Source organism: Poecilia reticulata, chromosome 2, assembly GCF_904066995.2.
Source record: "Poecilia reticulata chromosome 2, P_reticulata-male-v2, whole genome shotgun sequence".
Taxonomy (NCBI): Eukaryota; Metazoa; Chordata; class Actinopteri; order Cyprinodontiformes; family Poeciliidae; genus Poecilia; species Poecilia reticulata.
In genome coordinates this window covers 14,887,984-14,900,451 of record NC_088831.1, presented here as the reverse complement: position 1 = coordinate 14,900,451, position 12,468 = coordinate 14,887,984, and the positions used below count along the sequence as shown (strand labels likewise).

At 44.8% G+C, this 12,468-nt stretch overlaps 3 protein-coding genes across 5 annotated transcripts in view; all 3 read right to left on the bottom strand.

The window, feature by feature from the left end:
• agap1 (ArfGAP with GTPase domain, ankyrin repeat and PH domain 1) overlaps positions 1-2,032 on the bottom strand; it is a 59,732-nt gene extending 57,700 nt beyond the window's left edge. For both annotated transcript variants that reach the window (XM_081598050.1, XM_081598052.1), the window contains exon 1: positions 1,065-2,032. In XM_081598050.1, the coding sequence (XP_081454176.1) occupies positions 1,065-1,227 (163 nt within the window). In that variant the 5' untranslated portion in view covers positions 1,228-2,032. The remainder of the gene's footprint in view (positions 1-1,064) is intronic.
• A 2,691-nt stretch (positions 2,033-4,723) lies between these two features.
• Positions 4,724-7,798, bottom strand: LOC103457147 (fas apoptotic inhibitory molecule 1-like). The gene is made up of 4 exons (XM_081598066.1): positions 7,254-7,798; positions 5,920-6,148; positions 5,797-5,846; positions 4,724-5,001 (listed from the first exon to the last, which is right to left on the bottom strand). Exons 1-4 carry the CDS (start codon positions 7,368-7,370, stop codon positions 4,852-4,854), a joined length of 546 nt encoding a protein of 181 aa, XP_081454192.1. The 5' UTR covers positions 7,371-7,798; the 3' UTR covers positions 4,724-4,851.
• A 240-nt stretch (positions 7,799-8,038) lies between these two features.
• On the bottom strand, positions 8,039-12,044 carry LOC103456799 (ras-related protein O-RAL-like). Of its 2 annotated transcripts, none has more exons than XM_008396553.3 (5): positions 11,697-12,044; positions 10,645-10,865; positions 10,368-10,576; positions 8,511-8,685; positions 8,039-8,417 (listed from the first exon to the last, which is right to left on the bottom strand). In XM_008396553.3, the coding sequence occupies exons 2-5, from the start codon at positions 10,756-10,758 to the stop codon at positions 8,313-8,315; spliced, it is 603 nt and encodes a 200-aa protein (XP_008394775.1). In that variant the 5' UTR covers positions 10,759-10,865; positions 11,697-12,044; the 3' UTR covers positions 8,039-8,312. The 2 variants fall into 2 exon arrangements, with proteins under 2 accessions (XP_008394775.1, XP_008394783.1); XM_008396561.2 differs by lacking the exon at positions 11,697-12,044 and adding an exon at positions 11,147-11,683.
• Positions 12,045-12,468: the final 424 nt, after the last annotated feature.

Genomic DNA, 12,468 nt, shown 5'->3' with positions numbered 1-12,468 from the left:
GTCATAGTTACATAAGGAACCGGTTCTGGTTGTTTCCAGCAGAACCTGGCAGCACTGCAGTGTGTGTTTAAGCAGAACCTCAGCCGGGTTCTGGTTCTTTATGTTGCTTCAGAAACAGAAACTTGAGATCCAGGCTGACAGAGGAAACAAAAGCTGACGGCGAACAAACAGCAGCCAGGCCAACTGGGTCACACGGCCCAGCAGAACAAAGGTCCGCTCAGCTGCTGCGTCCTCTCTGGACCCGGTTCTGAACAGGAAGGGCCCGCTTCAGGATGGATGGACCAGCAAACAACAATGAAGGTTCCTGTGAGGTTCTGGAGGAAACAGCAGCTGCAGCCGGGCTTCAGCCTGGACCAGGCCTGCAGAACTAACCGGACCTGCAAAACCAACCGGGTCTACAGCACGAAACGGGCCTGCTGAACCAAACGGACCTGCAGAACCAACCGGGTCTACAGAATCAACCGAGTCTACAGAACCAAACGGACCTGCAGAACCAAAAGAACCTGCAGACCCAATTGGGCCTCAGCTCAAATTATTATCTTCTGGCCCGCAGAAGATAATGACCCGCATCACAGTCTGCCTAACACAGACTGTAAAATATCACGTGCAAAATATCAATGTTTTATAGAACTATTGTGATAACGATAAAAAGTGACGATAAGACAATATTTCTCTCAAGGTGAATCTCAGTAACCATAGCAACACAACCTGCTCGCAGTTACACAACTGAACTGCATTCAACCAGATGATCAAACTTATTGATTTGTATCGATACATTAAAATGATATTTAAAAATAAATCAATCGAAAACAATAACAAAACTAACAATTCCAACAATACTGGAGGTTTTAAAATAACGATAAATCACGATAAACGATATGATAACTGTTCAGACCAGAACTGAGGGCCTCAGGGATCTGGGCCGGGTCAAGCATGTTCAGAACCAACTCAGAGCAATAACACACACACACACACATACACACACACACCTGCGCGGTTCTCAGCAGCAGGATGTGCAGCAGCCCGGCGGGCCTGCAGAACCTGCATCTTTCTCTCGGTCCTACCTTCGATGGCGATGACGTGCTCCCGGATCTGGTTCTGTAGCAGCGGCTCCTCCACCCGCTCCAGCAGCTCGTAGATGGAGTAGATGTTCGGGTGCACCGACTCGAACCTCTGGATCTCGGACCGGATAGCGGCCGAGTTGGCCAGATGCAGCTGGTAGTTCATTCTGACGGGGGAGACGCGGCTCCAGGAACGACTTCAGGCTTTCTGGGAACAACTGTAACAATAATCCCGGAGAAATAATCCCGGATTCTGCTCTACATCCCGGGGAGGAGATCCGGGATTCCTCCAGCGGCGGCGGCCAGATGGCAGCTACAGTCCGGGGAAGGCTGCTTGTCCCAGGGGCTCCCCGCTTCCCTGCTCCGCTGCGGTGACAGATGTGCGGGAGGCGGCGGAGCTCCGCTGCCCCATATCCTTCCAGGCCGGGCTGGATTACCGGGCCGCTGGGAGTCCTGCAGCCGGATTAAACGGAGCTTCCAGCGGAACTTTGAGTCATAACTGACCGAAGGAGGAGGATGACAAACGGCCTGTTGGATGCTAGCTGGCTAAAGCTAACTAGCTGTAGCTCCCAGCAGCCGGGGGGAAAACTGGGAAAAGTCGCCGAATTCCAGGGGTGAGAGTCGGCCTCACATCAGGCCAGAATGCGGGGTTTAACCGCAGACAACATGCGGGAAAATAGCCGCGGGTCGGGGCTCGGTAATCAGTCTGCGGGGCTAGTTTGGATCCCTGCTCCTTGTTTTGTCTCCCTGCTGGTAAAAAGATCCGGATAACCTCCCCGGTTCGGCTGGAAACTCAGCGGAGGGAGCCAACAGGAGGTACCGGGTGACCCAGGACGACCGAACCGGGTCAAAGCGTCAGGTACGTCCCGCAACTAGAACCCAAACACCGCTCCTGTCCCGCTCCTTCAGCGCGGCGAGCTCAGTCCTGCTGGATACACCGAAGATCCCAGCCGGGATTTCCTCCAGGACCATCAACCACACACCGCCAAATAAAGACATCCGGTTGAACCTTTCAAAATAAAACAGCTTAGTTTAACTTCCAGCTTCACTGTCTAACACGTTTATTTTAACTTGTTTATCCTAATTAATTTTCGGTAATTTCAGGGAAAATCAACTGTGTTTTTGTTTGTGTTTTATTAATTTAGCTTCTTCTAATTAAATCAATACAATTAAATTTAATTAAATTTCATTTCAGTTCCATTAAACTGGAATAAACCCAGTTTCCCGTAGTTACAAGCAGGGGTGAAAGTAGGCGGGTACGGTCGGGTACTGCCCCTAAAAGATTTAGCGGGGGTACGTAGTACCTGTAAGAGAGAGGAGCGGCTGTCTGCTGTAAAGAATCAATGGGTTCACTGTGCAGCCGTGAGTGCATCACTAATCAACCGTGGCTGATTAGTTTTTCAAGAACGATCTAAAACATGACTTAATCAGTTAATAAATAGCTTTATTCCCATTTCACATTGTTTCCGAACTGTTCGTGCTTCGCGCAGGGGTGCAATACGTCGATCGCGGAAGATTTTGAGTCGATCTCGGCATTAGATGACAAACTGAACGCCGCCAGGACGCTGAGAGCAGCACGTCCTCCTCTGACGCTTAAAACGTTCGTAACTTTATTAAACAGCAACAACAAAATAAAATGTAATTAAAAAATCCCAACAACAATAATAATCTCAGTGATTATTGTTTCAACAGTGTTGCGCAATTCTGTGCGTTTCGGTTCCATTACCAAAATAACTAGCAGAGCAGGAGTTTAACATTAACTAATCAACCACCGCTGTGTTCGGGGAGGTTTATTAATAATCGCAAAAATAAATATCAAGCCTGAAAACCTAATATCGTAACGGACTGAATGTTATGTTTTTAATGTAGTCCCTGCTCGACTCGTGGCGGTTGCCATGGCAACGGGTGTGTTTCACCTCTGGTAAAAGGGTTATTTTACCTTGCGCCTGTATTTTACCATTACAGCCGCTGTAATTCCTGAACGTTCAATAAACGACAAACTTGGACTAATTATCTCGTTAGTCTGTGAGTATCACGTCATCCACAACAAACATCAAACACGGTAAATATGCTTCTTTAAGTATTTAACAAACAAATGGCTTCAACCGAGATAATTATGTGAAATTAAATTAATTGTCTAATTTAAAAAAAAATAGTTTGGTGCTCTCTGGCATTTTGCTTTGAGCTCAGAGTCTGAGAGGCTTTTCCTTTATTTTTTGCCTCTTATTTAGTGGAAATATTGATGTTGATGAGATTTTCTCCAAAATAATAACCTTTTTCAACTTTTATAGCTCCACTGTTGAAAATGAGACTCTAAAATTCACAAATGACAGTGAAATAAAATCCAGTCCAACATCTGGTTTGAGGTGATTCCTCTGGATCCTGTTGGAGGAAAAATATATCCCAACTTCAGAAGATGAGCTTTAACCTAACAGAGCTCTGTGGTTCCTCCTGTCAGTATGAGAGTCAGGGTGAGGAGGCACCATGTTAGGAAGAGAAGTGGAAGCTGCAGGATCTTCAGAACAAACAGGTCATGATGCTGGGCTACTGATTATCCCTCTGTCTGGACACAGGATCAATGCCAGACATGGAAAACTGGGATGCACTCCATGCCATGATGTTCAGGATTTAGGTCTCATGGCATCTCAAGGTGTCAACATTGCAGCCATGGGCTGAAGGAAATACAGCTTTATTTTGTAGCAATTCAAGAGCTACCAGCTTTTATCGCTTCACAAAAAAATTAATCAGCACAGAAACTCCGAAGCACACAAAGAAGCAGTGTGTAAATAAAAAAATAAAAAAATTCCCTTCTCACCCTCCGCGGGTGGTCTGTTTCATCCTCTGAGCTCGGGTCCTCTACCAGAGGCCTGGGAGCTTGAGGGTTCTGCGCAGTATCTTGGCTGTGCCTAGAACTGCACATTTCTGGACTGAGATGTCTGATGTTGTTCCTGGGATCCGTTTTAGCCACTGCTCCAGTTTGGGGGTGACTGCCCCGAGGGCCCCAATGACCACAGGCACCACTGTGGTCTTCACCTTCCAGGTCTTTTCCAGTTCCTCCCTGAGGCCCTGGTATTTCTCCAATTTTCCTGATGTTGTAGTCACTTGGTATTGCTACATCCACCACAACGGCTTTCCTCTGTCCTTTATCTACCACCACAATGTCCGGTTGGTTCGCCATTACCATCTTGTCTGTCTGGATCTGGAAGTCCCACAGGATCTTAGCTCGGTCATTCTCCACCACTTTTGGGGGTGTTCCCCACTTTGAGAAGAAGCAGTGTGTAAATATATATATATATATATATATATAAACAAACTGAACATTAATGTGTTCAGTTTGTTTAATTTTGGTTTAATGAAGTCAAACGTTGTATTCTGTAATCCACCTTAACTCCATATAAACTAACGTTAATATGTTAGTTACTTTATTGATGAGTTATTATTTTCACCTAACAGATAAAGAGTAAAGCAACATCTGTTTTTACTAACATTCAGAAATTAGAATACTAAATCTGTATTGAGCTTTTATTTTGAAGGTCCGACCAGTCGTGTTCCGGTTTTCCCGCCGTTCTGCTGAACAGCTGCATTCAGACAGATGGAGACTGCGCAAAGATGACCTCCGCCATAACAACCAGCCATTAACGACCTTTCAAAATAAAATCCCATCAGAGGAGATACAGCTTTATTTAAGAGTCAGAAAAGAAAAACAAGAAGTCCCACATCTGTGAGGCCATCCCACAGCACCCCCTGCTGGTTCTGTCTGAACCTCTGGTCCAGCTCCACTGGTCCGGCGCTAGTGGGAGGAAGCAGGAACCTTGAGTCCGTCCAGCAGCAGGCTGTGGTCAATGCCGTTCTTCTTCTTGCCTCCACTTGTGGCCTTGATGCAGCAGGCCTGTTCTCCCACCGTGAAGTGGGTCTCTGTGCCGTCGTCCACAAACTCTCCCTATGGACAGGAAGACAGGAAGGCAGGAGGACAAGAGGACAGGAGGAGGACATGAGGACATGCAGGAGACACATGGGACAGCAGAAAAAATTCTTATTAATAATTTAATTGGACAAAAAATAACATCTAAAATAGAATAGAATATACTTTCCCAATTTCCCCAAAGGGAAATTGCTTAAAATAAAATCAATATTTTACAAATAATTTAATAAAATAAATTATTCTAAATTTAAAATGTTTTTTAAAAAGTACTAATTAAAAAAGTACAAATGAAATAAAATAAGAATATTAAATATGTAGGTATGGAAAAATAAAAAAGCTAAATAATAAAATAAAGAAAATTAAGATAAATTACTTAAATAAGTAATTTATCAAAATTATCAAAATTAAATTAATTAATTTTGTGATTTAATTAACTACATGTATTATATTGAAATAAAAGCCAACATTAAATAAATAATAATATCATGACCATCTCTGACCATCCTCTTCATCAGTCTGTCCTGAAAAAACGGAGTGTCTTCAGTCAGAGGCTTCTTCAGGTTCGCTGTAATACAGACTGCTACAGGAGCTCTTTCCTGCCAACAGTATCTACAGTAACAACATTTAATTTCCCTTTGGGATCAGTAAAGTGTTTCTTAATTTTAATTAAATAACTAAATAAACACTTTAGCTAAATTAATTTTAAAAAGTTACATTAGATAAATAAAAAAGTAAATAATTAATTCAGTGGACACTTCTGCTGTTGGCCTCATGGTGGTGCTTTGGTTCTGGTTCTGATGAGATGTTTCTCACCATTGTCTCCACTTTCTGCCCGTTGCACCAAACATCCATGGTGTCCTTCTCTGTTGGACACAACACAGTCAGTCAGGACCGGTCAGTGTTCAGGTTGACCTCTTGACCCCTCTGTGCACTCACCCAGGACGACCCTGCAGTCCGCTCCGTCCACCTGGACCACCCAGGTCTTGGTGGTCTTGGCTCTGTGGTCGATGAACTTCTGCAGGCTCTTCCCTCCGACGTTCAGCGAGTATTCGTAGGCGAAGCCTCCGACGGCCTCTATGTTGATGGTGGCCTTGGTGTCGGCGCTGCCCAGCGAGAAGGTCTCCTTCCCAACCAGCTTGAACATCCAGTCCTTCCTGATCACCTCCTGCACAGCAAACCGAATCATTCATCCACTCACCACAACCAAGGAAACGCTGCAGAAAACCTGACTGACTACAGGCTGCTTAAAGGGACGGTACAGTCAAAGGGACAGCATAGTTAAAAGGACGGTACAGTTAAAGGGACTGTACAGTTAAAGGGATGGTGCGGAAACCGTAGATAAGACAAACACAGACCAGCCAGCCGAAGTGTCCGCTGTCCCACACCTGGACGAACGCCACACTGCTCCTCTTAACCTGAGGTTCACCAGGTTCACCAGTTTGAGTCTCCACTCCAACATCCTGGACTGTACTCACCTGAGGATCCTCCATAGATCCTCACAGACATGAACTACCACCCTGACCTGCCACGCCAGAGGACCAGTCCTCCATTCAGGAGACACGTCCACTGAACAGTCCAAAAATGTCCAGAACCTTTAGCTCCTTGGGTCCTACCTCAGTCCCCCCTGCTAACAGGTTTTACTTTAGCTTTGTCTCCTCCAAATAGAACTAGGTGAAATAGATCCTCAAAGTGCTCCTTCAACCATCCAACATTACCCTGAGACCAGGTCTTCAATGTTCCCCGTTTCACCTGTCGGGTTTCCCACGACTTCCACGGCTCCAGTACCTGTTCATTGGTTTCCTACTCCAACTAAACCCTAAAAGCCTCGTTCTTCAGGTTATAGCTTCTATCACCGCTGGTCTCTACTGGACCTTCAGTCTGCCACCGTGACATCTGGAAGCAACATCTACACAGGACGCCCAGATGGCCCAATGAGAAGACGAGGTAAGTTCTCCTGGAGGTTATCTCAACATGGACTGATTCAGAAACTTGAACCAGAACCTGAGTGGTTGGTAATACCCCAGTCCTGGGTTTTCAGTCGATGGACGGATGTTTCCATCATTAAACCTTCACCAGAACCTCATTGAACACCTAGAAACCCAGTTCTGATGGATTTGTTGCTTCTGCTTCAGTTTGGACTCATTGACCCCACTGGGCAGTTTAAAACCCAGGAAGTGACCTCACTATGACGTCGCACTGAGCCCCATCTGCTCCCAGTTTTGGCGCTGACCGTCCTTTCAGTGAAATCAGAACCAGCTCTCAGACCTCACCGTCCCGTTGACGTAGACGACCCGTTTCCCCGTGGTGGTGCCGTGAGCGAACTCGACCCGGTAGACGCCGTCGCTCAGAGCCACGTCCCACACGGCCACCGCGTCTCCACACGGCATCCTGGACTCCTGGGCCGAGCCCGGACCGGTTCTGAGGAGCTGCGAGGCGGTGAGGCGGAGGAAGCGGGTCCTGCCGCCTCAGCAGGAGCGTGATTACAGTAAGAGGCTTAGAGGAGGACGACCTGGGGATGTGTGTCACCGTCTACCGGACGGTTCTCCTCCGAACCGCCGGCTTTCAGCCTCATTAGGCGGCCTGAGTTTGAAGCCTGACCCGAAACCAGCAGCGAAACTGGAGCAGCTGCCATAAATCTGGAGCCGAGAGCATTTCTGACCCATTCAGCCGTAAACACCGAGGACACACCGCCACCTGGTGGCCAGAACCAGACCTACTGCTGTTCTTCAGCCAGTCATTTAAACGGCTTCACCTTAAAAAGTTATAAAAGATTTAAAACCAAATACTGTACATTTTATTAATTCAACTCCAGACCAAAAATCTTCAACATGATCTTCAAGTTTGAACACTTTTTTTAAGGCTAATAATTTATCTTGTCTTTTATTTTACATAATTATATAAATGGTTTTTATCATTTAATCTATATGAAATCTATTTTTATATTTTATTCTTTAGATTAAATATATAAATCTTCTCTTTCTGAATATTAACATTTATTTTTAGTATTTTATAGTGTAAATATTCTGGTTTTGAAGTGTAATTAAAGAGAGAAGCGTTTTTATAACAGAACTTGATTTAATCAGATATAAACAATAATGAGTGTTGGTGCAGAATAACAATAATAATAATATTCCTATTTCCCAGAGAAGCTTGAAGCCGAGTTCCCTTAAAGTCCGGTTCTGTGGCATGATTATAGAGTTTAACACAAAGCTTGATTGGAGACGGGGTCAGAGGTCACCCAGGGTGCAGACGAGTGTTTCAGAGCCTCAGGAATGTGAGCAGAGATAAATAAGAACTGAGCGCTGCGGTCTGGGCGCGCTCAGTTCCACCTAGAGAACGCAGCAGCGCCGCTTCTTCCTGCCGCCGCTCGGCCCGTTCTCTTTGCTCTCCGCCATTTTCTTCTTACGGACTTCCCTCATGAGGTCGAAGAATACCTGCAGGGGGAGGGCAAAGGTCAGGCAGGTGGAGGGGTGAAGGTCAGGCAGGTGGAGGGGCAAAGGTCAGAGGTCATCCACCACGGCGCTCACCTTGTCCACGTTGGCTCTGGTCTTGGCTGACGTCTCAACGTACGGGACGCCCCAGCCGGACGCCTTGGCCGTTGCATCGTCCACACTCACCTGGCGCCGGTCCTCCAGGTCCGACTTGTTCCCGACCACCAGCAGCGGGATCGCCTCCTCCTCCTTCACTCGGACGATCTGCTCCCTGCAACCAGCAGGGACACACCGTCTAGTTAAAGCCCGCAAACAGGGAGAAGAACCTGGTTTCTGTCAGAGCACAGCACTGCATCTGATTGGCTACTCAGCTCCCCTGACGGCTCCTTCCCAAAACATCGTCCACTTTCATCTGAGATTAACTTGAAGATTAGAAAAAAGTTATTTTTATTTTTAAATAGATTTAATTTTTTTCATAAATCTAATCTGTTTTTTAAAACAGCGTATCAGGACCAGACTAGATAGAAAGAAAAGTTAATTTCAGTGTTTAAAAAGTGAAAAAATTGACATAAAACAAAAATCATGAATTTGAGATATCAGAAATTTTCTAGAAAAACATTTTGAATTTCTTTTCCCCAAAAGTTGAACATTTATGACTTTTGAAATTCAGAAATGTTTCTGGAAAAATCTGAGATTAAAATTTCTGAGAGTTTTTGGTGAAAATTTACGTCTACCTATAATGGCCCGAAGGCACAGCTGTAGTTTTTCAATCATTATTATAAGATATATGTTAAAATAATTGATTGAACTTATTAATTCCATATTCATGTTTCTGATCGACTGCCAGTTAAATTTATAAATCTGTTTTGATCGTTAATCTGGAAATTAAAAAGTTTGACCAGAAAAAGACTGGAGCAGCTAAAAGAGCTGAGGAGATTAATATGAAATATTAGATATTTTCTAATCAAAAGGAGGATTGTGGTGTAAATTTGTGCCTGTTAATATGTTTAAAATCAGATTTTAAAGTGATGATGACGATGCGTAACAACGAGGAAGTTATGAACCAAACAGAGAACAGCCGCCGTCGGTTTTTAACGGTTAGCTGATTAAATCATTAACAGTAAATCAGCTGGAGGGAGCACTAGCCAAACTTTAGCGACGGCTAAAGTGGTTGGAGGCAGTGTGAAAGGGAAATATATGGAGGACACATCCTGCCAAAACTAACAATAAAAATAGAAATTAATAAATGGCTTCACAAATAATAAAATCGAGTAATTAAAACTTTTCAAATTTCATTAATTATCCATCGTGAATTAATTATTTTCAAGTTTTAATTTATCACATCATCACGTGGCTTCATTAGATTTCTTTATATTTAATATTGATTTCATATTCTCCATGTAGTCATTATGTTAATCACACTGAACTTTCCATAAATATTTCTTTGTTTCCTCATTTCTTTCTCCTGACTTGTTGCAGGAGGTAAAGTGGGCGGGGCTTCAGAGTCAGCTTCTCTCCTATTGGTCAACATTAAGCTCCGAATTGGGGAAAGCTTTATATTTTGGTTTTTAGATTAAATATTTGCCAAATGAATCACTTTATCCAGTCATTTATTGTTTTGATTTTTTCTGAGAATCTCGGCAGAATGAGTGTTCCGTAGAACAAGTAGAGAGACGACAGACATGGCAACCTGTCAGAGTTTCAGGCTATTCCTTCATGGATATGAAAACTGGACTTTCGGGGTCAGGTTCAGTTTAAGGCCAATGTTTTTAAAGTTTTATCATAAATTTATATCAAACTCAGTTAGCCGGAAATTTGCCATTTCATCTTTAGACAAAACAAACTATTAGAATCGATCCGTTGGGGTTAAACGGAGCCGAGTGAGACGCTCCTATCTACTTTGGCTCTGGTACCAGACCCAGACCCCTGCGTTACCACGGTGACAGGTCAGACCTGAACTCTGTTATGGCGGTGAAGGACTCCTGCTCGGTGATGGAGAAGACGAGCAGGAAACCCTCGCCGCAGCGGAAGTAGTTGTCCCTGATGGCGGCGTAGTCCTCCTGCCCCGCCGTGTCCAGGATGTCGATCTGAACCTCCTCTCCGTCCAGAACCACCTTCTTCCTGTAGCTGTCCGCCTTGGTGGGCTCGTAGTCCTCCACGAACTGCGACAGAGCGGACAGTTGACTCACAGAAGCCAGAGGCATTATGGGAAACGTAGTGAGAGGCTCACCTCGTCGTACATGAACTGCAGCGTGAGCGCCGACTTCCCCACGCCGCCGCTGCCCACCATGATGACCTTGTGGAGGGTCAGTGAGTTCTGGCCCTTGTTCTTACCGGAGGACATAGTTCCGGTCCGGTCGGTCCAGTTGGGACAGAATCAGAACCGGTCCCGACACCAAACCAGGACTCAGCTTCTCTGGAAGCTGATTGGCTCAAATCAAACGACACTTCCTGCACAGAAACACAAGCAGTCAGACACCAACAGCACTGGGCCGGGTCGAGGAGGTTCTACTGGACCTTGGAACAGGAAGAGGTCCGTCAGAACCTCCCAGGTCAAAGTTCACCGGGTACTGCCTCCAGTCAGAGCACTGGGCACCAAGTTTCTCTGTTCTGGTGTCCAGAAGCAGTTCCACTAGTTCTGGAGCCGTGGTTTTGATTCAGACTGATTCTGAAAAATCAGCCCCACTTTACTTTTCCCCCCAGTGTCCTGACAGAACCTGGCCAACAGTTACCTGCTCCTGGGTGGACTTCCTGCAGTAGAAACGTGTTCCCCAGTCCCAGACGAGGTTCTGGAGCTGTGGTTCAGATCCAGTCTCAGCCTGGGCCTCAGAGCTGCTGTGGAATGAACCACTTGACCTTATCAGTGGTGTTAGTGAGGGGCGACCCAAACCAGCCAGACCAGAACCAGTCCAACCAGAACCGGCTCAGCTGTGACCCGGAACGTCCAGTGATCAGAATCAGGAACTGTCGGCGTCGACACTCAGCTTCCTCTGAGCCAGCAGCTGGAAACCAGTTTCTAAACATTCTGCTGCACATTGCCGCCTTCAAAGGCAGCGGCGCTTCTGATTGGCTCAGGCTGCCAGCAGAACTCCCCTCCGGAGGCTCCTATTGGCTACTTCCCCCGTCACTCTGAACCTTGCGTTTGCTAGCCACTTGGGCAGCAACAGATAACGCTTCTCTGCTCAGGGTACTCGAGTTAAAATAGACCGTTAAACGTTTCTTTCTGCAGCACCGAGAGCCCGACAGTGACCGAAAGAACCCGGAGAAACTCCGGTGACTTACCCGCTGCCGTGTTTCCCCGCCGTCCTCCCAGAAATCCGTCTCAGAAAACTTTTACAAGTTGATCATCAGACTGAGCGCCCCACCTTTACCCGGACCTACACAGATCGTCTATATCCGCGAAGATGAGTTCTCTGACCAAGAACCTGTCTGAGACTGGTATTCTGACCGCCTCTAGTTACTATAGGAACAAACAAAAAGTCTAATAGACTCGAGTTAAACAAATATTATTCTTACTGTTGCTTAAACCACAAAGACACGAAAGAACGCAGCGGCAACTTGGTTACATGACTTACAACAGAATTAAAAGTGTAGTGAGACAACTTACTTTCTGTCTTTTCTCTGATAGGTACAGATAACATTAACAGGAAGTGATGTCACGGAGTTCCCTTTTGTTAAAGTTATTTATACCACATAAAACTACGGAAAAATTGTAATTAAATACAATAAACATACTAAAAGCAAATTCAAAATGCAATAAAGTAAAGCAAAAACGTATTTAATAAAAACGTATTAATTCAGATCAATTAAATATGAACTTCAAATTTTATTCTGCTTATATTTTAAAAAGTATGAATGAATTTTTTTAAAAAAAGAGAAAGAAAATACAAAACGTACATGAAGCAAAAATAAATTTGAAAGTAAAATTAAGTTAAATTAACACGATTATGTTAAATATTAAAAACCCTTTAAAACAACAACAAAAGCAATAAAATAACGTAATACAAAAATTAAATGAAAACAAAAAAATTAAATATTCCACAGGAAAAACCTA